General features: G+C 35.9%; 1 protein-coding gene and 1 non-coding gene across 2 annotated transcripts in view; one reads left to right on the forward strand and one right to left on the reverse strand.

The window, feature by feature from the left end:
• Positions 1-4,666: 4,666 nt before the first annotated feature.
• Positions 4,667-21,774, forward strand: part of LOC148939950 (uncharacterized) — a 30,354-nt gene continuing 13,246 nt past the window's right edge. The window contains exons 1-2 of the mRNA XM_089105891.1: positions 4,667-5,336; positions 12,564-12,678. Coding sequence (XP_088962017.1) covers positions 4,686-5,336; positions 12,564-12,678 — 766 coding nt within the window. The 5' untranslated portion in view covers positions 4,667-4,685. The remainder of the gene's footprint in view (positions 5,337-12,563; positions 12,679-21,774) is intronic.
• LOC148939951 (small nucleolar RNA U3) lies at positions 9,577-9,794 on the reverse strand. Its single transcript, XR_016143511.1, has one exon. It is a non-coding gene; the product is annotated as a small nucleolar RNA U3 (small nucleolar RNA).

Raw genomic sequence — 21,774 nt, forward strand, 5'->3', positions numbered from 1 at the left:
AAATTTTTACAGCAACTTTCTATAGAAACCTTATATGCCCCCAGGCCATAACTTACAACCCTTGCACTGAAAGCTCTGACGGGGTTATCTTCCTAAAAGACCTAATTTCCAGAACTTTCGACTACGTTGAACAAAATTGATATATCAAAACTTTGATTTGATATGTTTGGGAAAACAGTGGACGTGAGAGGGGGATTAGTTGCCCTTCAATCACTTTCGACTATTAAAAGGGCAATAGCCCTTTCAATTTTCAATTGCATGAACCCTTTTTGATGTTTTTACAACATCGCTTTCAATAAAAACCTTACATGCTCCCAGGGCATAACCTGCAGCCCTTGCCTGAGGGCTGTGCGGGAGTGTCCTCCTCAAAAACACAATTTCTATCTGGAAATCCACAACACACTGAACAAAATGGCTATCTAAAAATTTTGATTGGATGTGTTTGAGGAATAGGGCTGGGCGTGAAATGGGGGCTTGTTGCCCTCAAATCACTTTCGACTATTAAAAAGGGCACTAGACCTTTGAATTTCTGATCGAATGAGCCCTTTTTCAAGTTTCTACGACAAAGATTTCAATAAAAACTTATATGCCCCCAGGGCATAACTTAAAACCCTTGCTCTGAATACTGTGAGGGGAGTTTCCTGCTCAAAGGCATAATTTCCTGAACTTTAACTGTGTGGAACAAAATGGCTATTTCAAAATTTTGATTTGATGTGTTTGGGGAAATGGTGGGCGTGGATGGGGTTTTAGATACCTTCCAATTACTTTCGACTATTAAAAAGGGCACTAGCTCTTTAAATTTTCAATCGAATAAGCCCATTTTTAAGTTTCCACGACAACACTTTCTATAAAAACCTTATATGCCCCCAGGGCATAACTTACAATCCTTGTCCTGAGGGCTGTGAGAGGGTTGTCATCCTCAAAGACCTAATTTCCAGAAATTTAAACTACGTTGAACAAAATGGCTATCTCAAAATTTTGATTGGATGTGTTTGGGGAAAAGGTGGGCGTGAGAGGGGATTAGTTACCGTCCAATCACTTTCAGCTATTAAAAAGGGAACTAGCCCTTTGAATTTCCAATCAAAAGAGCCTTTTTTGAAGTTTCTATGACAACGCCTATAAAAACCATATAGGCCCTCCGGGCATAACGTAACCCCCTTGCCCGGAGGGTTGGGGGGGGGGATTGTTCTCCTCAAAAAAATATTCTCTGTGAGAAAATAAACTCCGTTGAACAAAACGGTTCTCAAAAAATTCTGAGGGGCCGTGTTTTGTGGAATTATGGGCGTGGGGGGGCTAGATGCCCTCCCGTCACTGTTGATTATGACAAAGAGCACTAGCCCTTTAAATTTTCAATTAAATGAGCCTTTTTAGAAGTTTCTACGACAATACCCTCTATAAAAACCTTATAAGCCCCCCAGGGCATAACTTATAACTATTGCCCTTAGGGTTGTGGAGGAATGTCCTCCTCAAAAAGATATTTTCTATCTGGAAATTAACTACGCCGAACAAAATGGCTATCTCAAAATTTTGATTGGATGTGTTTGGGGGAATGATGGGCGTGGCGGGGGGGGCTAGTTGCTCTCCAATCACTTTTGACTATTAAAAAGGGCACTGGCCCTTTGAATTTCCAATCGAATGAGCCTGTTTTGAAGTTTTTGCGACAACACCTTCTATAAAAAACTTTATATGCCCCCAGGGCATAACTTACCCTTGCCCCGAGTGTTGTGGGGGAGTGTCCTCCTCAAAAAGATATTTTCTATCTGGAAATCAACTACGCTGAACAAGATGGCTATCTACAAAATTATTATGTAGTCCTAATAATATCAAGATTGGTTCATTTCAAACTTGTCTATAAAACAATCTTAGTGTCCTTTGAATATCCAAATCGACAGTAAATCATTGAACTGAGCTCATTGGGCAGAACTGATGCTAAATTAAACGAAAAAAAAGTTAAACAACAATCCTAAAATGCTTTATTTTTATACTGATAAAAGCATCCTTAAATGGTTTACTTTTACTGTGCCAAAACTCCAATATTGTCTTTGGTTTTCAATGAAGTGTTAGTTTTCTATAATCCTGCAAACATAGGGAATATCACCAGTTGATTTATTTGCACTAGTTTTATCGATATATGTTAGATAAGCTGTAAACTTATAATTTTTCTTTGTTTCGTGTTTCAACTTCGCTCTTTACTTCCGCCAAAAGAACTTTGTTTTTTAAATAAATCAAATCAGAGGGTAAATGAAACGTGAACCAATTAACGTAATTCTCAAATACTATAACAATACCGAGACTCAGCAAACAGTAAGCATAACAAGAAAGTAAAAATTATTGACTGCGGTACATGTAAATGAGAACCGTCTGACGAAGTGGATCACTACAAATCTAGGGTCTCATATAATTATATGACAAATATAATAAACACATAACTGAGATCAGCATTCTCGGAAAAAAAGCAACACAAAATTTCATATTTTGGAGACAGGGACTTGAAACCTGCACAATGAGGCTCTCTGACATGCTGCAGTTGATGTTATGATTTTCATCAATAGCGCTCTCCCTTTTGATTGTGTTTCTCTCTAGGGGTGTCAGTTGGAAGGGTGTAGGCAGAATTCAGCCCCACCTAGACATTCCTTTTTTTTATTGAAGGATGTTTTTTTTTGTATTTTCATTAAAAAATGAAAGAAAAACATATTTCATACATCATAAAACAACAACCCCACTCAATTTTGACGAGTACATTCCCGTCCTACAATTTCGTAAATTGATGCCACTTGTTTCCCCTCTTCTTAAAAAGTCAGGACATTTTCTCAGGCTCATAATTTTTGTGCGTAGCTTTAAACTTAATGAATTTCATAGATTTGTAATAAATATCAAAAGCTAGTTCTCACGATATATATATGGGCGCCAACAAGCAAAATCTTGGGGGGGGAATGTGACAAAGACGCAAATAATTGACCAAATTGACAATTTTTTTTTAAGAGTGAAAAACTGAGAAAAATAAGACATGAGGGCACCAGAGAAAAATATAGGAGGGGGGGCGGCAATAGATTGATAAAAAAAAAATAACGCGACGCTTCAAAAAGTGGTTGGTACGTTCAGCAATACTGCCGGTTGGTGTTTTAGCCGCAACAGTTACTACTAATTGATTGCTGAAACAAGAGATATACAAAATAAGGGTCTTGTACAGCGGTGCAATTTCGCCAAATCATGGTGGAGAGGGCAAAGCTGGACCAATTTCCCCATGTCAAGTGAAAATGACAGCTAAAAAGGGAAAAAGAGCCATATAGTAGGCCTACCATAAAGACAAAGGTTTTCTAAAGAAAACTGATCTTTTTCTGTGGATACTTGAATTATGCAGGCATATCTTAGTTTTGACAAGATTTTTGAAGACCTCAAGATAATCATGAGATTTAAAATTAGTGAGCCGTTGAAAATAGCAAATGTTTATAGGGATTCTTTTTTCCAGAACTTAGTAAACACTTTAGATTTTCTTACTCATTTTTAGAAATCGGCAAATGGGGTCTTGGGGCACTGGCTCCCTCTTGCCCCCTTAGTAAATACCGTCCCTGGTCTTGTATGGGTAAACTTCGGTTCTTTAACTCTTAGTTAATATACAATTTCCAAATCGGCAAAATAAACAGAGAATAAACAGAAAACATTCAAATATCGCAGGTGGGAGATTGGCTGAGACATCCAAAGATACCGTCCCCACTTTGCCTACACGCCTAAATATGGATTGGTACTTCCTTGCAAGCCAGTACACACTTGAGAATTTAGATCGCGAAACCGGACAATAACCGGTTTATACGTTCTGTATACGCAGACACTTAGCTGAGGCTGATTTGAAATCTACGGTGTAGGTATGTTTTTATTAAACATTTATGTAAAAATTTTAGTAATCTTTATGAAAATATTTAAGTATTATTTATGTAAACAATTATTTGTAAATATTGAAGTCCCAATGGATATAGCTATGACCAAAACATAAAATCGCGAAGAAAGGAAGAAAACGAAAACAATTAACAGCCAGTGAAAAAATTGAAAAATTATGCAAATATTTCGGTCAAGACCTCCGCTTGACCGTCCTCAGTGCAGAATAAAACTGAAAAAAAAATATAAAAACCCAAACCTTAAAATAAAAACACCAAACTCGTTTTCTTCCTTTCTTCGCAATTTTTTGTTTTATCATGATTAGCCAGTGTGGTCTCAGAAATTATTTATAGCTACGACCCCCTTGTGAAGGCTTATTCGAAATTAACTGCTGATCCAAGATTGCTACAGAAATTGCTACAGAGCTATCCAAGATTGCTACAGAACAATGATATCCAAAGCATATGCCGTAGAACAAAGAACACCACAATATCCGAGCCAGCTGCAAAATTAAATATGATACGGAATCCAGTTCAGCTAAATGGCAGGCATGTACATTTGGATCATTACCTCCGGATGTTAAACCCATAAGTAAAAATAACCCCTTCATCAAATTCTTTCCTTGTAAATCGCCTCCCCTTTTTACAGCATACACCTATGTAATTAAGTAACAAAGCAGTCTAAAATTAGACCAGCTGTTTGGAAGGGTTGGGTTTATTTCGTCATCACATTACACCTTCCTAGTTCAAGCAAGTTCAGTCTGAGGTTCATTCGCTGCGATTCAAAATAGAATGTGTTGATTTGTCGTCGAAATGGAGGATAGTGAATCTGTTTGGAAAAAAGTGGATGGTATTTTAAGTGGATTGCAAAGTGCATACGTCGCGACAGTTAGTAAGCATGGTAGAGAGAGTTGCCCACCACTGCCAGAACGGAAAGATGACTATATGCCGAAATTGTATTCTGAAGTTAAAATAGAAAGACCGAGTAGTTCTCAAAACTCACCAGAGAGCAATAAATTAATCAGGTGTCAGAGTGAGCCTATAGATTTCTCAGTGAAAAATGTTCGCAAAATTACAACAAAAGCTGAAGTGAAAAGCTTTTCACCACCTGTATCCCAGGAGCATATTCAGGCATTAGCTAGTTTTACACAAAGATTTACTCAACCTGAGCAATCACAAGGTTGTCCAGAGAGCCTACCTTATGGCTCTCTAATTGACGGTTCTCGGAAAGCTGTTAGACCCATCACACCCCAGGATTGCTTTCCAGAAATAAGAAGGTTACTTCCTGTTGAGTCAGGACCAAGTACATCTCGCGTTTTTTCACCAGGTCGAGATAGCCCAGATGTCCAACTTGGACTAGGGATTAAGAGAAGTTATTCCAAGGGAAGATTAACCATGCCTATGGACAGCATGGTAAAACTGACAGATGGATTGCAAGATCCAGATTTTTCCTACATGAATAAGGTAAAAGATTTTGAACTGCATTAATATTGCACCCTTCTTCACGACACTGCCCATCCAAGGCCAAGGAGAGTCAAAGTGTGTTTTAGCCCAAAACTTTGCTGAATCCTGACCATGAGGTTTTAAATAATTTGGGAAAATGGGTAAAATTCTAGATGAGGGACTCTCGGCTATAGTAGAAAGTAGGGTAAACTTACAGTTTAGGTACTTTTTGCTATCTTGGAAAGGGGTTACGCTATGAAAATGGGTACTGTTCTATTAACCGGGCTCTTTTGAATACGGCAATGTATGCCAGTCATGAAGTAGATCGAGACGACTGATGAAAACAGGTTTACAATGCCTTCTGGGATATAAACAAAGGCAAGAACTGTATTTAAAATTGTTGTTTTTGGGGCTTAGGGGGGGGACACCTAGGTTAGGTTAGGTTACGTATTTAATATATGGTATACTTTGCCCCCGCCCACCCTAATGTGCAAATATATAGCCCAAATTTGTTTCTAAACTATTATATATTCATCCCATTTTATTTCATTATTTTATTTCATTAGCATTAACAAGACTAGCACTATATAAAAGAGCCCAGTTAATAGAACAGTACCGGAAAATGAAACTTACAGTAATGAATCCAGGGCCAAAAACACACTATTGGAAGGTATTTCCAATCTCCCGTGTTAACCCTCTTCTGATTTCTAAGTCTTAGAAATTTGCCTACTTCACAGGTCTATAATACCTATTGAAACTTTGACAAAGCAACATTTTACCTTAATTTTCAGTTATCAGTTTCTTTTTCTCTGGTTTTAGTTCTTAAAATGCAATTCCTGATGTTTGAGTAGAACCTTAAGCCAAATCTATGAATGTTTTCTAAATTTGGGAAATGTATTTATGGATTGTTTGAAACCTCATAAATTGGAATTAAGCAACGTTGTGAAGCTGAAAACAGTTTTGTTGCACTTCATTTGAACAGAAGATCTATTTTGCAAGGTTTCAATTTAATAACACAAAGATTTTAAAGGTCATCAATGGTCAAGGCCCTCTAGAAGGAGAAGGAGTCGCGGTAGGTACATCAAAATACCTTCCCGGGACATACTTTAGTCTGTAGACCCATTCCCAAAAGTTCCATTTTCCTAACCTAACCCCTTTCCAAGATAGCAAAAAGTAGCTAAATTAGAATTTTACACAATTTTATATTAAAAAGGAGGGAAAAATAGAAAAAAAAACACGGAACGAGGGCTCCAGAAAAGATCTTGGGGCGCGGGCTCCCCCCAGCCCCCCAGGATCCGCCAGTGTTTGTTAGGCTTCTAAGATTTTGCAGAAGACCTGTCTATTACTGATCTTAATTACCAAAAAAAACGCCTTAATTTTGTTTTGATTCAACTTTTCTTCGACTTTTGGCTTTAAAAACTCAAATCTTATGATTTTAGAAGGAATCAAGGTTGATAGGAAATCTGTGGACCTTATTCCTTAGAAGCAAAGCCACCGAAGGATGGTTCTAGGATTCCTTAGAAGCAAAGCCACCGAAGGATGGTTCTAGGATTCCTTAGAAGCAAAGCCACCGAAGGATGGTTCTAGGATTCCTTAGAAGCAAAGCCACCGAAGGATGGCTTTAGGATTCCTTAGAAGCAAAGCCACCGAAGGATGGCCTTAGGATTCCTTAGAAGCAAAGCCACCGAAGGGTGGCTGTAGGATTCCTTAGAAGTAAAGCCACCGAAGGATGGCTTTAGGATTCCATAGAACCAAAGCAACTGAAGGATGGCTTTAGGATTCCTTAGAAGCAAAGCCCCCGAAGGATGGCTTTAGGATTCCTTAGAAGCAAAGCCACCGAAGGATGGCTTTAGGATTCCTTAGAAGCAAAGCCATCGAAGGATGGCTTTAGGATTCCTTAGAAGTAAATCCACCGAAGGATGGCTTTAGGATTTCTTAGAAGCAAAGACACCGCCCCATAAAAGCCTCATAAGCCTCTTATGCCGCATAAACCAATTTTGTTTATTTCGTATTTTTTCATCAAAACAACAAAAAGGGAGTTTTTCAATGAAAATACCAAAAAAGGTAGTTTTCGAAAAGGGAAAAATATCTAGGGAAAAATACCCCCCCAATTGGTGCCACATGGCCTACAACGCCACCAAATAGTTTTACTCATAGGTGGTTAGGTTGGTTCTAACAATATAGATATTACTATAAATCACCAAATAATGGTATTTTTCTTTTGATTAATTTGCTATTGGCTGGATTCAAATCCATGCCCTTTTTGCAAATTATTCGGCCTCCTTTGACCTTATTTCTACGACGGCTCACTGACAAATCACTGTTTTATGTAAATCTGGATGCACATAGTGTCTTTAAGATTAAGTTTTAATCCCTTCAGCATTCCATTGAAGTTTCAAGTTAGTACCTTTCCTGAGAGCCCTTGTTACAACTTGGATGCTTATAGGGCTTTACGGTTTAATTTAACATCCCCCTCAGCCTTCCCTTAACGTTTCTACTAAGTACCCCTAGCGGTTCCTAGGATCTTATGGATACATCCTTTTGTCAACCTGGATGCAAAGAGTGTATTCTAATTTCAGACAACACTATCATTCCTTTAGAGTTTCTACGTACTACACTTATCCGTTCCAGAATTATTGCAGAGACGCCATTTCGAGAACCTGAATACACACAGTGTCTTTGAATTAATTGATTATCCCCGTCAGCATTCGCTGAAATTCTCAACTAATACTATTAGACGTTCCTGAAATAGTGCAGATATCATACCCCATTTTGAGAAACTGGATTGACAACTTTTTTTTTTTTTAACGTCTCCTGGAAGTTTCAAACCAGTGTCTTTAGTTTTTCCTGACATAAACAGATACGTCCTTTTGGCAACCTGGATACACATAGTGTCTGGTTTAGTTCAGCACTCCCTGTAAGTTTTTACTTAATACCTCTCTGAAAATTTCAACCTAATACCTTTAACCGTTCCTAAGTTACCGCAGAAACGCCATTTTGACTAAATAGATTCGCGCTGTGTCTTTGAATTTAATTAACATTTCCTGCAAGTTTCAATGTAATACCCTTAGCCATTCTTTATAGCTCAAGATCCCTTTTTTTATTATAAAACATATGCTGAACAATTGCCAATTTCCATTATTTACAGCCCCTGTCCCAGGGTTTTGGGGTGTCTGGTCAACTCCAGAGGGATATTTATTAAACTTTTCGAATATTTTGAATAATTTGGCTATCTCAAAATTTTATTCGGATGTCTATGGATGTTAGTTTAGGACCGAATAGCAAAAAAAAGTCAAGAGAGGGGGGCTGTTTGCCCCCAATCACTTTCGATTCTTAAAATGGCACTAGAACATTGAAGTTTCAATTGTTTAAGCCCCCTTTAAAAATTTTAAGACCACCAGTTCCATATGAGATGGCTCTGGGGAAAAAATGAGGTGACCGCAATTCACATGAGTCAATTCACAAGGTCACCTCATTCACATGAGGTGACCTTGTGCGATTCCTTTAAAGAGAATGTGCTATTGTTTCTTGTCTTGTTGTGTCTGCATAACACACGCTTAGGTCTAATACATGGTTACAGATTACAAAAATCAGGTATATGCAAATTGTTTATAAGCCCATTTTCTGGCTAATTAAGCCGCTAAGATCTTGCATCTCTTGACAAAAAAGAAATTAATGAAAATTTGACGAGTAGGTTTGCTTTTTCATTAGTTTTTCAGAATATAAAAGTTTATTCTGCTCTGATCAGTGATCGAAGAAGTTTAATTAGAATATCATGGAAGTCCTCTGTTTGAAGTCCTAGTGGACTGATAAATTCAAGTTTAATCATTCTGATTGAGATCAGCGACCTCTTGAAAGTGTTTGAAATTCAACAAAAATTGTTTAGATGTTTGTCAACAAAAAATGGCAATTTCAATAGCTGAAAATCGTCAGAATTGAATATTTAAGGTCTTATTGGAATTCCCCAATTAATAATGAATTTCCAGTTTGTTGAGAAACAAGAATATTTGATTTACAAATCAGAATTGAAATTTCAATTTTTTGATGCACAAACATGTTTAATTTCCAGATCCTTATTTTATCTCCAATTTTTTAAATAGTGAATAAGTTAAATTTCAATAGGGCTACAGGATTTACTGTAAAATCAACAAATATGGTGATGAATCAGTACCGGTGGTAACCCTGATAAACAAACAATGAATATAAGCCATAAATTATATCCATGATAATCAGAAATATCACAGGGATAAACACTTTCACAACCACTCAGGTTAAATCTATCTCGTCACAACTAATTATATACAATAATTGCAGCCAGGAAAGGTCCTTTATAACCAAGTTCCAACATAAGCCATAACCGGCCCTTCTCCCGCTCAGTGATAAACGTTTCCACCCAGCATCGTGGTCTGTGGAAGCGTCGGTTTCCCAGCGAAACCTAAGCAACTATACTACAAAAATGATTTTATGAAATATGTTCTTAAATTTTACATTGTTCCTGTCTTCTGTTTGTTAATTATAAGCCAGAAATGTGTATGCATAAATTTCTATGTGTGCGTTTTGTTGACAAGTAAACTCAACTCATTTCAAAATACAAATATATTTAGCTTCCGCTTTTTCTGTTCTAATTCCAATGTTTGATTTGAGTTTCTATTGAACATATTACTTTAAATGGAACCATAGTCAAATTTAATATGATATTCAAAAAATTTCAATCTAGTATTGAAATCCAAAGTATTTTTATTAATAAAAACTATTTATATTCAGCATTAAAAATTTTTTACTGAAAAATATATAAATCTTAATAATTTCAATGATTTGTTGAACTTCAAACAGGAATCACAATTTCATCAAGAAAATAGATTTTTTTTTTTTTTTTTTTTTTACTGGTTTAAATTCCAGCAAAAGGTTAAGTCCTATTTTCTTTAAAGTGAGTGACCGAGTCGTGTAAGTTTCTTTGTCTTGTTCACTCGTATCAGTTATCTTGATAACGAAAAAAGTCCGTGACGTTGAAAGCTTGGGCCACAACTCACTTAATTACAGTTGAGTTACAGAATGCGTTCCAGGTCCCTATCCTTAGGCTTTCTTTGAGCGGGTTCACTGCAAAGGACGTAATAGTGGCTTTCTGATTTATCACCAAGGTAACCAGTTTCGTTTGCACGTTACCTACCAGGAACACCATAGAATCGTTTGATCTTTTTCGGTCCAACAATTTGATGATATTTTCTCGGACTGAAATTAGCCGATGGTTCCCCAGGCCTTCAGTGCGCCCGCTGCGTTAGCACACTTTGAATTGGGGTAGTCAATTTGTTCGGAGATCTGCCTTTCCGACACTTTGAGGAGCACTTAGGAAAATTGCTGCAGGAGTATAGAGACGGGGGCTGGACTTATTTTCACAACCAAGTGACCCACACCGGGTAATTTGGCGAGGGTTAAAACCCACTACCAAATTCAATCTCCTTAGAGTTAAAGTGTATCCTTGGGCTAAGAAGGGCATTTGTCACTTATTGCAATAAAAAAAAAGAACCGAAATACTATTAGTAAAATACTTTGAATAATTCAACTTCTGGCATTTTTTTTTTTTTTTTTTTTTTTTTTTTTTGATTAGGCAATCCTAAAGTCAAAGCAAATAAACAGCAGTTACTTATGCTCCCTTTCCCTCTGTGCTATCACAGATAACTGCAATTGATCCTGATTGATGGCCAAGTCAGCTATCACTTTCATCTGTTTTAGGATATGTCATGCAACACCAGCAGTCAGAATTATGATGAATTTGCCTTACCCTAGCTTTTATTTACCAGGAGGAAGATGTAATACTTTCTGTTAGAAACTGGAAAGGGCCTTCAGGAGAACTTCCTGATTTTTGCTATATTCTTGCATGGTTAACTACATAAGTTCCCTGTAGTTAGCCCGCTTTACTGAAAAAAAAAACGTGCAGAAATAGGGACATTGGTTCAGTTACTTTTTCCTTATATTTTTACGTTGCTCAATTAGTTTCAGAATAGAAGAATTTTTATACACTTTATTTAATTTCATCTGTGTAGACCAAATAGGATTAAAGAAGATCGTATCTCAAGCTATCGCCAAACACCATTTTAAAAGGCAGTGCCCTGGTAATGGTATTTTGAAGGAGAGATAGGCGAGTTTTTTTTTGTTTTTTTTTAATGTTAAAAACCAGAGTGGTTGGCACGAAGCCTGATTCCTTAGCATGAAGGATAAAGGATACGATTTTATTGCAAGATTTATCTAAAACTAAAGAAGTAAACTAAGATATTTAAAAAACAAATTAAAGAAACCATTTTACTCCTAAAAGCAATAAAATGCATAAACAAAAAATTTTGCTACGTAGAAAAGGATATTTCTTAACTTTTTGATTTATTTTTGTTCTCATTTTTAGTTTTTTGAATTTATAATTATTTAAGACCAAAAATAAAATATTCTGCAGTCAATACACATAAACCGTTCTTAAATAGTTATTTAATAAAAAAGAAACAAGTTTTTTGACTGGAAGTATGGAGCAGCATTAAAACTAAAAACGAACAGAAAATATTTTTTATATGGGGGAGGGAGTGCCCCTTCCTCGACCATCACTCTTCTCGCCAAAATCTTCCATTGGTATAACGAACCTTACTTTAGATAATCGGTAACTGTCTGTAACTCTAGAGGAAACCCGTTTATGATAAACCCGCGTGTAAGTATAAAATAAATCACCAAAGGTATACAGCCAACCAAAAAGCCTAGCTAGCTCCGATGATACAGTATTTGATTCCCACTCTCGGAGTCACGAGTTCGAGCCCGCCTTTAGGCTTTTTTCAACATGAAAAAGTTAAATATTGAGAATAAATTCCTTTTTGGGTCGAAGATGCGTTTGTTAAGATTTGTGGACTATTTTACGAGCAAATACGGATAATGAATTCGATTAAAAGTAAGGGAGCTCGTTTCTCTTCGTAAATGAGTATTTCCAAGGTTGTAGTTTCCGTGAGCCTACCCTGCTTTTCTCCTGGCAGCAGGGTCGGTTTTAACTTAAGGGAACAGTCCTTTTTTTGGGGGGGGAGTAATTTCGTATTTTTGATGGAACAAAAGAAATTTTCTTTGATCTTCATAAAGGAGTTCACTTAACAGGCTTCCTCACTAGTATCATGGAATTTTAGTATTAGCACTTTACATGTTTGTTAGGTAAAAGAATTTGAACTTGGTTTTATTTTTGTCTTTATAACATTGTCTTGCCTTCCAGTATTTTTTTTTTTCTAGGAATACGAAAAACAGTACCGGCAGTTTCGAGAGAAATACTTACCGCAGCTCCATCTCCCAAGACCAGGCAGGAGCAAAACCGGTCAAAGGCAGAATGATGCAGACTCCAATTCTGGTAAGCCCAGGTGTTCGTTTTTTGTTTTTTTTTTACTCAGCTGCGTTTAGTCAAGTGCATAAAACAGGCTCTGTAATATTCCAAGCAAGAAAAAACAACGAAAATATACTTATTGGTTCCAGTGTAAAATATTTAGAAAGTACAAGGAACAAATATTGTTTCAGTCACAACTTTTTTATTTAAGTAGTCTTTCTATTTCTCTGTGTTTCAGCGTCATTCAACTGTTCGTCTTTAGGCCTTAAATATATATTAATATCGCTGTGTTGCTCCAAAATATATCAAGTATGAAAGCTTGGTATGAGTTCTTTCCAATACGTTTGCTTCACATCTATTAAAAGAACTTCGAGATAAGCTTTTTATACCGAAAATTTTCCTCATAATAAAACAGAAAGCTTGCTAAAAACCCTAAAAGCCTTGCATAATACAATACTGGCAGTTTCAAGAAAAAGAGATATATTCCGGTTTTAGTAGTTATATGCTTTCAGATGCTGTGTTTTGTTCTCGAAAATACAATCGTCTTTTCCATTAAAAAGATAAACAAATATAATCGCCTTTCTTCTGGTTTTACGAAGTTTTAGAAAACATTTGGGGAGATTAAAATACTATGAGTTCTAAAAAGAGTTATTACTAGAGGCTCGTGATTCTCATTATGTTTTATGAGTATTTTTCAGAAGAATAACTGTTGAACACAACTTAAATAACATGAACAATGACGTCTAATATTTCTTGTTTGCTACCCAATGAAAAGAATGAAGAAGAATCGTTTTTGCTGAATCAGTTCTTTTTATATACAGCGTAAACAGTAGTGTCATAGTCGTATCTACAAAAATTAAAAAAAGACAGGTTTTTTCAACTAAAAGTAAGGAGCAAAATTAAAACTCAAAATGAACAGAAATTAGTATGAATTTGCTCTTATACCTCCTCCTCCAATTTTCCTCCTCCTTAATACCTTGCTCTTCACGCTGTTTTTAGCACTTTTAAGAAAAGTTTCCTGTTCAATTAAACGATCCCTGTGTTTCAGGAGTCGTCCTTAGAAAATACGACAAACGGTCAAATTTTAGTATAAAGAGCAAGGTAACGAAGAGGGGGGGGGCAACCTTTTCATATACGGAATAATTTCTCTTCGTTTTGCGTTTTAACGCTGCTCCTTACTTTCAGTTGAAAGATCTTGTTTGTTTTTTTTTTGTTTTTTTTTTAATTTAATTTCTTATGATTTTTCAAATAATGCTGGTAAATATGGCTCATTCACTATGAAAAATTCCCTCCCCTTACGAGAAACTCCTCCGTAGAAACCTTCCACGTAAAAACATCCCTCCTCCCTAATGTTCCTTCCGGACAATTCCATCCTCGTTGTGAATCCTCCCTCTGCAAAAATTTCTTGCAGAGGATTCAGATACTGGAAAATTCTCCTTAGCATACTTTCATTTGACGAAAGACTTTAAGGTCTAATCGTTTTTCTGATCATTCCGGAAATCTCCCTTCCGTGGAAATTATTTTCCGGAAATCCAAACATGCTGAAAATTCCCCCGGGACACTTACCCCCAACATTTCAACATGCAAAATTGAATAGGTAAAGAGAATTTAAGTTGAATAAAAAGAATTTCGTATAGGAATTCTGTCAAAGCCCCCCAGTATAAAGTTTCCCCTGGAAAGTTCACCCCCGGAACTATCCCTCCACACGGAAAATTATCCTTATGGAAACCCACCCCAAGCACAAAATCCCCCCTCCGTAAAATGTCTGTATACTTCCCAATAGCAAATACTAGACGTAAACAATGGGTAAATTCCATAACTTAAAGACCTATCCCCAGGGGCTGGGGGGGTCATGCAAGCTCAAAGGGCAAAGTTTTGGGACCTTTCAACTATGGTAAACAAAATGGTTATCTAAGAATTTTGATCGAACAATTTTGGGAAAAAAGGGGCGTGTGAGGGGGGGGACTAATTACCTTCCAATCTTTTTGGCCACTGAAAAATGGCACTAGAACTTGTAATCTCTGTTCAAGTGAATCCTCTCCCCATGTTCTAGGGTCATTGATTCAATACGATCACTCCTGGAAAAAAAAAAGCATCTGTGATCTTTCTTCTGACAAAAAAAAACCACAAAATTCCACATTTTTGTAGATAGGAGCTTGAAACCTCTACAGAAAGGTTCTCTTATACGCTGAATCTGATGATGTGATTTTTATTAAGATTCTTTGGTTTTTAAGGAGTGGTTCCCCTCTTTTTCAAAAATCAGGAAAATTTTCTCAGGCTAGTAGCCTTTTATGGGTAACACTAAGCTTAATGAACCTCATATACATTGGGAATCAGCATAATAAGCTAATTCTTTCGATATATTCATTGATGTTAAAATTCCGTTGTTTAGAGCTTCGGTTACTATTGATCCGTGTCGCTCCTTACTTACAGTTCGTTACCACAAACTGTTTGAAGGGCGTATCTCGTACAGATACGTGCGCAGGAGTTTTTTTCAGGGGTGGGGGGGGAATAAAAAAATAATTTTATTCGATAATTTGAATTAGAAATGGATTACCCAGAAATTTTGGAGATTTTTAATATTTCGGTAGGGAGGCTGGACATCGAGGCCCAGCCTTTGTATACAGTCCTGATCTCGCATTCTTATAATTTCGACAAGGAGCAAAAGTATAATTTCTAAATTCCAAAGAATTTAAAGATAAAAGAATTAAAACGGTTAGCTCAATAATCTAACTCCAATTTAGTATATGTTTCAAATAACTTTTAATTTAAAAAAAAGATTTGAGGAAAAACTGTATTCAAAGAAACGTAAAGAGCCATATTAAAACCTAAAACAGGTAGAAAAAACTTCATATGATAATTCAGATTTAAAATGATTATAAAATACTATAAATGAGTTAATAAAACCAAAATCAAACATAATTAACCATAAATCAAAGTAGAGCAACCGTCCCTCAAAATATTTTTTATTTCTCCTTATATAGTCAGCAACACAAAAATAAATGAAATCACAAAGATTATCAAGTTTTAAAAATAAGAGCTGCCACCAATAAAATATGAACTACCATCATCAAATCTTCCAAAAGGTTCGATTGCCGTTTATGCTTTACTGAAAATATTTGTGATTTGAACCGTGTAATTTTCATTTGTCGAAAAATTAACAACAAAAAAGAAAATCACAATCATAATCGAGGTTAAAGAAGAGAAAAAACAATTCTTGGTACTTGTATAGAATCCGGCAAGCATGCGAGAAGTGAAGTTTCGTTAATGCTAATGAAATGAAACAAAATAGGATAAAAATATAATAGTTCAGAAACAAATTTGGACTATATATTTGCACATTATGAGGATGGGGGAAAAGCATAGCATATATTAAATACGTAACCTAACCTAACCCAACCTAGGTACCTTTTATTCCCCTTAAACCCCCAAAAACTAAAGTTTAACAATACTTTCCGGACTGAGAGATCCTTTGTTTATACATTATTTCATATGAAATACCGGGTGTCTTCGCAATACAATTCTTGTGCGCTTACCGGATTCTACACAAATACCAAACAATTTCTTAGAATTGTCATATTTGTGACTTTCTATTTATTGTACAGTTTTGAAACGGCACTTTTTGTCAAAGCTTTCTTTTGTTTCTATTTATACAAATATTTAGAAAATTAATATAAATTTGAAAAGTGAACATTGCTTTTTTTAAGTAATTAGTTTAACTCGTTGAAGCCAAATTTTGACGAATTGACGAATCAATAAATGATTCAAAAAATGATTTGAAATACTTTAAAATGAGTATTTCAAAGGAAGAAAGCAAGAATGAAAATTCAATGTATATCAGATTGATAAAACTGGATTGATTGTTTGAATCATTAATAAGAAGTTTTGTAATAATAATATAAATAATAATAAACAATAACACAATTATAATAATAAATGAAAAACTGTTTAATATATATTTATTTTTCATTAAATCGCAAATGATGCGATGGTATTTAACCGACTTCGGGGGTCCTACTCCTATTCGTGTTAATTCCTAATCGTGTGCTGTTTGAATTGATTATATTTTATTTTATTATAATTTATATAACTGATTTTAATTTCTGTTCGTTCAAGAATTCATTTATTCCCCATTGCAGTAGCTAAGTAAGTAACAGTTTTATTTTCCCGCCCAAAATGAAGAAATAGCATGGATTACAAAGTAAGAAAGACAAACACCAAAGGACAGAAATTAAGTAAGACAACAAGACACAATAAAACATACTTTTCAGTGTTGCCCCATATCACAAAGGGCTAGAATCCAAGGGTGAGACGAACCTAGAAGACTGTATAGAACGACATCAGTTGCTTTAGTCTGATAAGGTTTATCTCCACATCAACGCGCTGTTACTCGACAGTAGCGGCAGATAAAGCAAAAATTTGAAATACCTAAAAGTGCGCGATAGGAAGTGTTGTTTGTCATTATCATGGTTGCAGCGGTAGCTGCAGCCTAGTAAAGAGTGAACCACAGCCCATAACCAAAAGTTAAAAACGTGTTTTTAAGAAAAACTGCCTAGTGAAAAAAAATTGCCATCTGACGCTGACTCAGGAAAGGTAACTATTATTTCGGTTTGTCTTAAAAGTAAAAGTTTATTGCGAAAAGAAGCCTCAGACTCCTCGAAAATGGCATCAGAACAAAATGAAAAGTGTACCATTGGAATCAGCAAGGCCGAAACCTTTAACAGGGAAATTACAGTCTCCCTTTTTGAACAACTGGGAAAATCACTTTTTCGTCAGTAACACTGATCTGTCTCCCGTTTTTTTTTTTTTTTTTTTTTTCAACAGGCCTAGCCGGCTACCAGAACATCATAGAGAGATGCTTAATGGCTCATTGAAAAGCTATTTCTCATATCTGCGTACTTTTGATAAATATCACCATCTGCAAGTACCATATGGTACTAAAATGGCACTTTTTGTGCCATTTCTCAAGGGGTGGCACTAGCAGGCTACCAGAACATCGTAGACAGGTTTTTTTTATAGCTCTTATGAAAGATGTTACCCATATCTACGTTCTTCCTATAAATTCCACAATCTGCAAGTTCCAAATGGCACTAAAAACGGTACTTTTGGTGCCGTATCTCAAGTGGAAAAGCTGGAGCTATTGGGCTAGCTGAACTTATAAGAGTGATGTTTAATGGCTCATTTGAAAGCTATTGCTCATATATACGTGCTTTTGTGCTATGGTACGGGTGCCACCTAATATTTGCGCAATAATAGTAAAGTCAATTTTACCATTCGTAAGTGCGATATAGCACTGAAAACAACAGTTTTGGTGCCACTTCTTAAGTCAAAAAGCTCTGAAGTACAAAACCGGTACTATTGTAATAGTTATGTTCTAGAAACCTTAACTGGAGGTTTACAAGAACCCTTCCCGTACCCTCTCCCTCCCAACTCCCTTAGTAAGCTTCAAAAATCGTCTGCTCACCAGTAAGCTGCTGAAACATTAGCAGGTTACCACACCATCGTAGATAGATGGTTAATGGCTCAATTAAAAAATATTGCTTATATTTACTAGGTTTTTAAAAATTCTACCATCTGTTAGGTTTCACAGATTTCAACAGTAATTAGTTTCTGGGGGAAATTTGCAATGAACTATTTGCTATGGTTTAAGCATTAGCTGCAACCTAGTAATGAGCGAACCATAGCCCATAGTAACTAAAAGTTAAAAAATGTTTAAAGGCCTCTTTTTCTTATTCTTCTTTCCAGGCCTAGCGGGTTACTAGAACATCATAGAGAGATGCTTAAGAGCTCATTCAAAACCTATTTCTCATATCTACCTGGTTTATATAAATTCCGCCATCTGCAAGTGCCATATGGCACGAAAAAAGGCACTTTTTATGCCGTTTCTCGAGGGGTGGGGCTAGCAAGCTACCAGAACATCTTAGATAGATTTTTGATAGCTCATGTAAAAAATATTACTCATATCTACGTTTTTCCTATAAATTCCACCATTTGCAAGTTTCAAATGGCACAAAAAACGGCACTTTTGTTGCTATGTCTCAAGTGGAAGGCTGGGACTAGGGGGCTACCAGAACTTCTTAGACTGATATGCCACTTCTTAAGCGGAAAATTTTTGAAGCATAAAACGGTATCATTGTAATAATGATGGTCCAAAACCCTTAACTGGAGGTTTGCAAGAACACTTCCCGCAAATTCCTCCTCCAGTTCCCCTTCACAAATTACGCAATTAAATTCCTACAAAAACCAATATATTAAATTACATTATTAGAGGCATGGTTCAAGTAGTACAACGCTGGACTTCAAATTTGATTATCATGCGTTCGATTCCAGTTTGGATTTTTTTTTTTTCAATCATGGTTTGTCCCTTCTTATGATTACTTTTCGGATTATCCACTATTTTTGCAAATGCGATGCACTTATTTTTTAAAGCATATCCCGGGAAGTCTCATTTTAAACATATTACTCATATCTACGTGCTTTTTATCAATTTTACCATCCAAAAGCACTACAGCACTAAACACAGCACTTTTCATACCAATTATTAAGTAGAAGAGTTTGGAAGCATAGAGCGATACCACTGCAATAATTATCGTTCAAAGCCCTAAACTGGAGGTTTATAAAACACCTCACATATATTTCCCCTCCATACCCTCCTAGCAAGTTTCATAAATCGCCTACTCATCTTAAAAGTAAAAGATTATTGCGAAAAAAAAAACTTAAACTTAAGACTTTTCAACTGAAAATCTATCAAAAATTAAGCTTGAATGATCAACAGTTTTGAATTGAACCTTCAAACTTCACTCGGCGAGGAAGCCTGTGTGCTAGTTCTAACGGCGGTAATTGAGGGGAATGGACGTCCTTGCCCCCTCTGTTTTTTGCTCCTGTTTAGGTCTTGAAAAACACTTTTTTGGCCATTTCATTGAAAAGGGCACTTTTTTCATTTAAAAAAATGGGGGAAACAACCAAAAGTGCACTTTATGGGAATGCGCTATCAAGTCAAATTTATAAAAAGTGATTAGGTATAAATATAAGCTTTTAAATGAGCCCTTAAACAGCTCTCTTTTGTTACAGTAGCCTTCTAGTTTCTGCTAGTCAATAGATGATTTATCATCTACTTCCCTGTCTTCATTATGACTTTTTCAGGCAAAGTCGGCCGAGTAAAAACAGCTTTTTGCTCATTGAAAAACAAACGCTCCTGAAAAATATGTATTGTTTTGTGAAGGATGGATAAAGAACTTTATGCTATAGACTGAAAGTAAAGAGCGAAGTTGAAACTTAAGACAAACAAAAATTGTTTCTTCGCGGCCTATATAATATATATCAATAAAACTAGTACAAATAAACCAACTAATTATGTTTTTCTATGCTTTTAGGATTATAAAAAACTAGCGCTTGCTCATCGAAAACCAAGTAAAAACTATCATAATTTGGTCAATGTGCTTGCACATTCGGTGTGGGGGGTTGAAGCACTGCGGAAGCACCTTCAAAATGTATCAACTACAATTTCTCTGCATATTCTGAATTGGAATTGTTTTCTTAACAAGTCTCCTTCTCAATAGCCCCAATTCTAGGCTTGTACTGAATTTTGTTATTTTAAATGTGAAAGTAAAGAGCAACATAATATTTGAGTGAGATTTTCTTACCTGGGCTATGATGTCATTTTCTCTTACATTTTCTATCATGTATACTTTGAATATTCAAATAAGATACCATGTAACAGCATAGTGGATACAACCGCGTGTAGAAAGTTTCGGGATGGAGGTTCGATCCTGGCTGTTGCAAGGAAAGCAACAGCTCTCTTAAAATTATCTCTTAATTATTATTAACAAGAAATTACTCAGTCTCTTGTCTAATTTCTTTTTAATAATAAGTTTTTTTAGTCATTTCATTTTTGTAAATACTTCTAAACGTGAAGTTTTTAGCACTTCGGTCAAATATGTCATTAATTTGAATTGAGGAATTAAAAAATGTCTTGTTTTAAGTATTCAGCTTTTTAGCACCTACGGGTAGGGCGATACTGTTAAACTTAGGGAAATTTGTGAATTAGCTGGAACCCACACGATATATTGTATACGGAAGATGCTTAAGAAACTAGTCAAACAGGTATCTGTCAATTGAGAATTGGGTTGCAAACCGAGGTTAGTCAGTGTGTTTACAATATTTAAACTTTTGTTTTTTGGGGTTTAGGGGGGTAAAAGCTATTATATTTTCATTATATTTTGTTTTATTTCATTAGCATTAACGAAACTTGACTTCTTGCAAGGGTTCGAGCTAATTGAAAAGTACCACAAAACATGCTAGCTAGTATATTCTTGCATAATCAACCATTTTTTTTTTACATAATCATGATACACTTAAGAACTTGCCCGTTAGCCTCCTCACGGACCACGTTACTGGAGGGGCTGCAGCAGCATTACTCTCGAAGTTATCTTAGTTACTCTCGGATCTTACTTGAGTTTTTGAGAAAATTAAAATTGTACACTAAAATTTACTAATTTCACGGCCGACGTAAGGATATTGAAATCCTTACAAACCAGTCTTTTTATTTTCTGCACGGTAAGTGACTTTTCTGCTCCTAATCGTGTTTTGATACGTCGATTTTGTGTTTTCAATAAAGCACTTGTTTTTCAAATCTCTAGAAACATAGGAATATGTTATGAGTCAGTTTATTTGAACCAACGTTGCAGATGTATGTTAAATAAATAGAGAAACCACAGTTTTCGTTCATTTCAAGTTTCATCCTCGCATATTACACAGGACTGCTTGTGTTTTTGTTAAGGCTTTGAAAGTTGTATAAGTTATTGACGTTGCATCGTTGCATCAGTATCTTTGACTATACTCGAGGCATTCATTTTGGATCGAGTCTTCAGGGACACCATTGTTATAAAGCTCGGCGAAGAGGGGAGTCTTCTCTCACGCCTTTGTGTAGCTCACAGTAGACAGAATTCACCAGTAAGCTTATCGCAGATCATTTCTGGTCTTCGTTCTCGTTGCGAACAAAAAGCTCCTCCCACTTATTTCTGCATTAGCGGGAATGCGGGTTAGTCTGATTCCGATTGTTTCAATGCACTTTGATGGAAACAGACTAACCTGCATTCCCGCTAATCTGACTTCGCCTATGTT

This window comes from Artemia sp. Qi Xiang Cuo, chromosome 20 (assembly GCF_049724085.1).
Source record: "Artemia sp. Qi Xiang Cuo chromosome 20, ASM4972408v1, whole genome shotgun sequence".
Taxonomy (NCBI): domain Eukaryota; kingdom Metazoa; phylum Arthropoda; class Branchiopoda; order Anostraca; family Artemiidae; genus Artemia; species Artemia sp. Qi Xiang Cuo.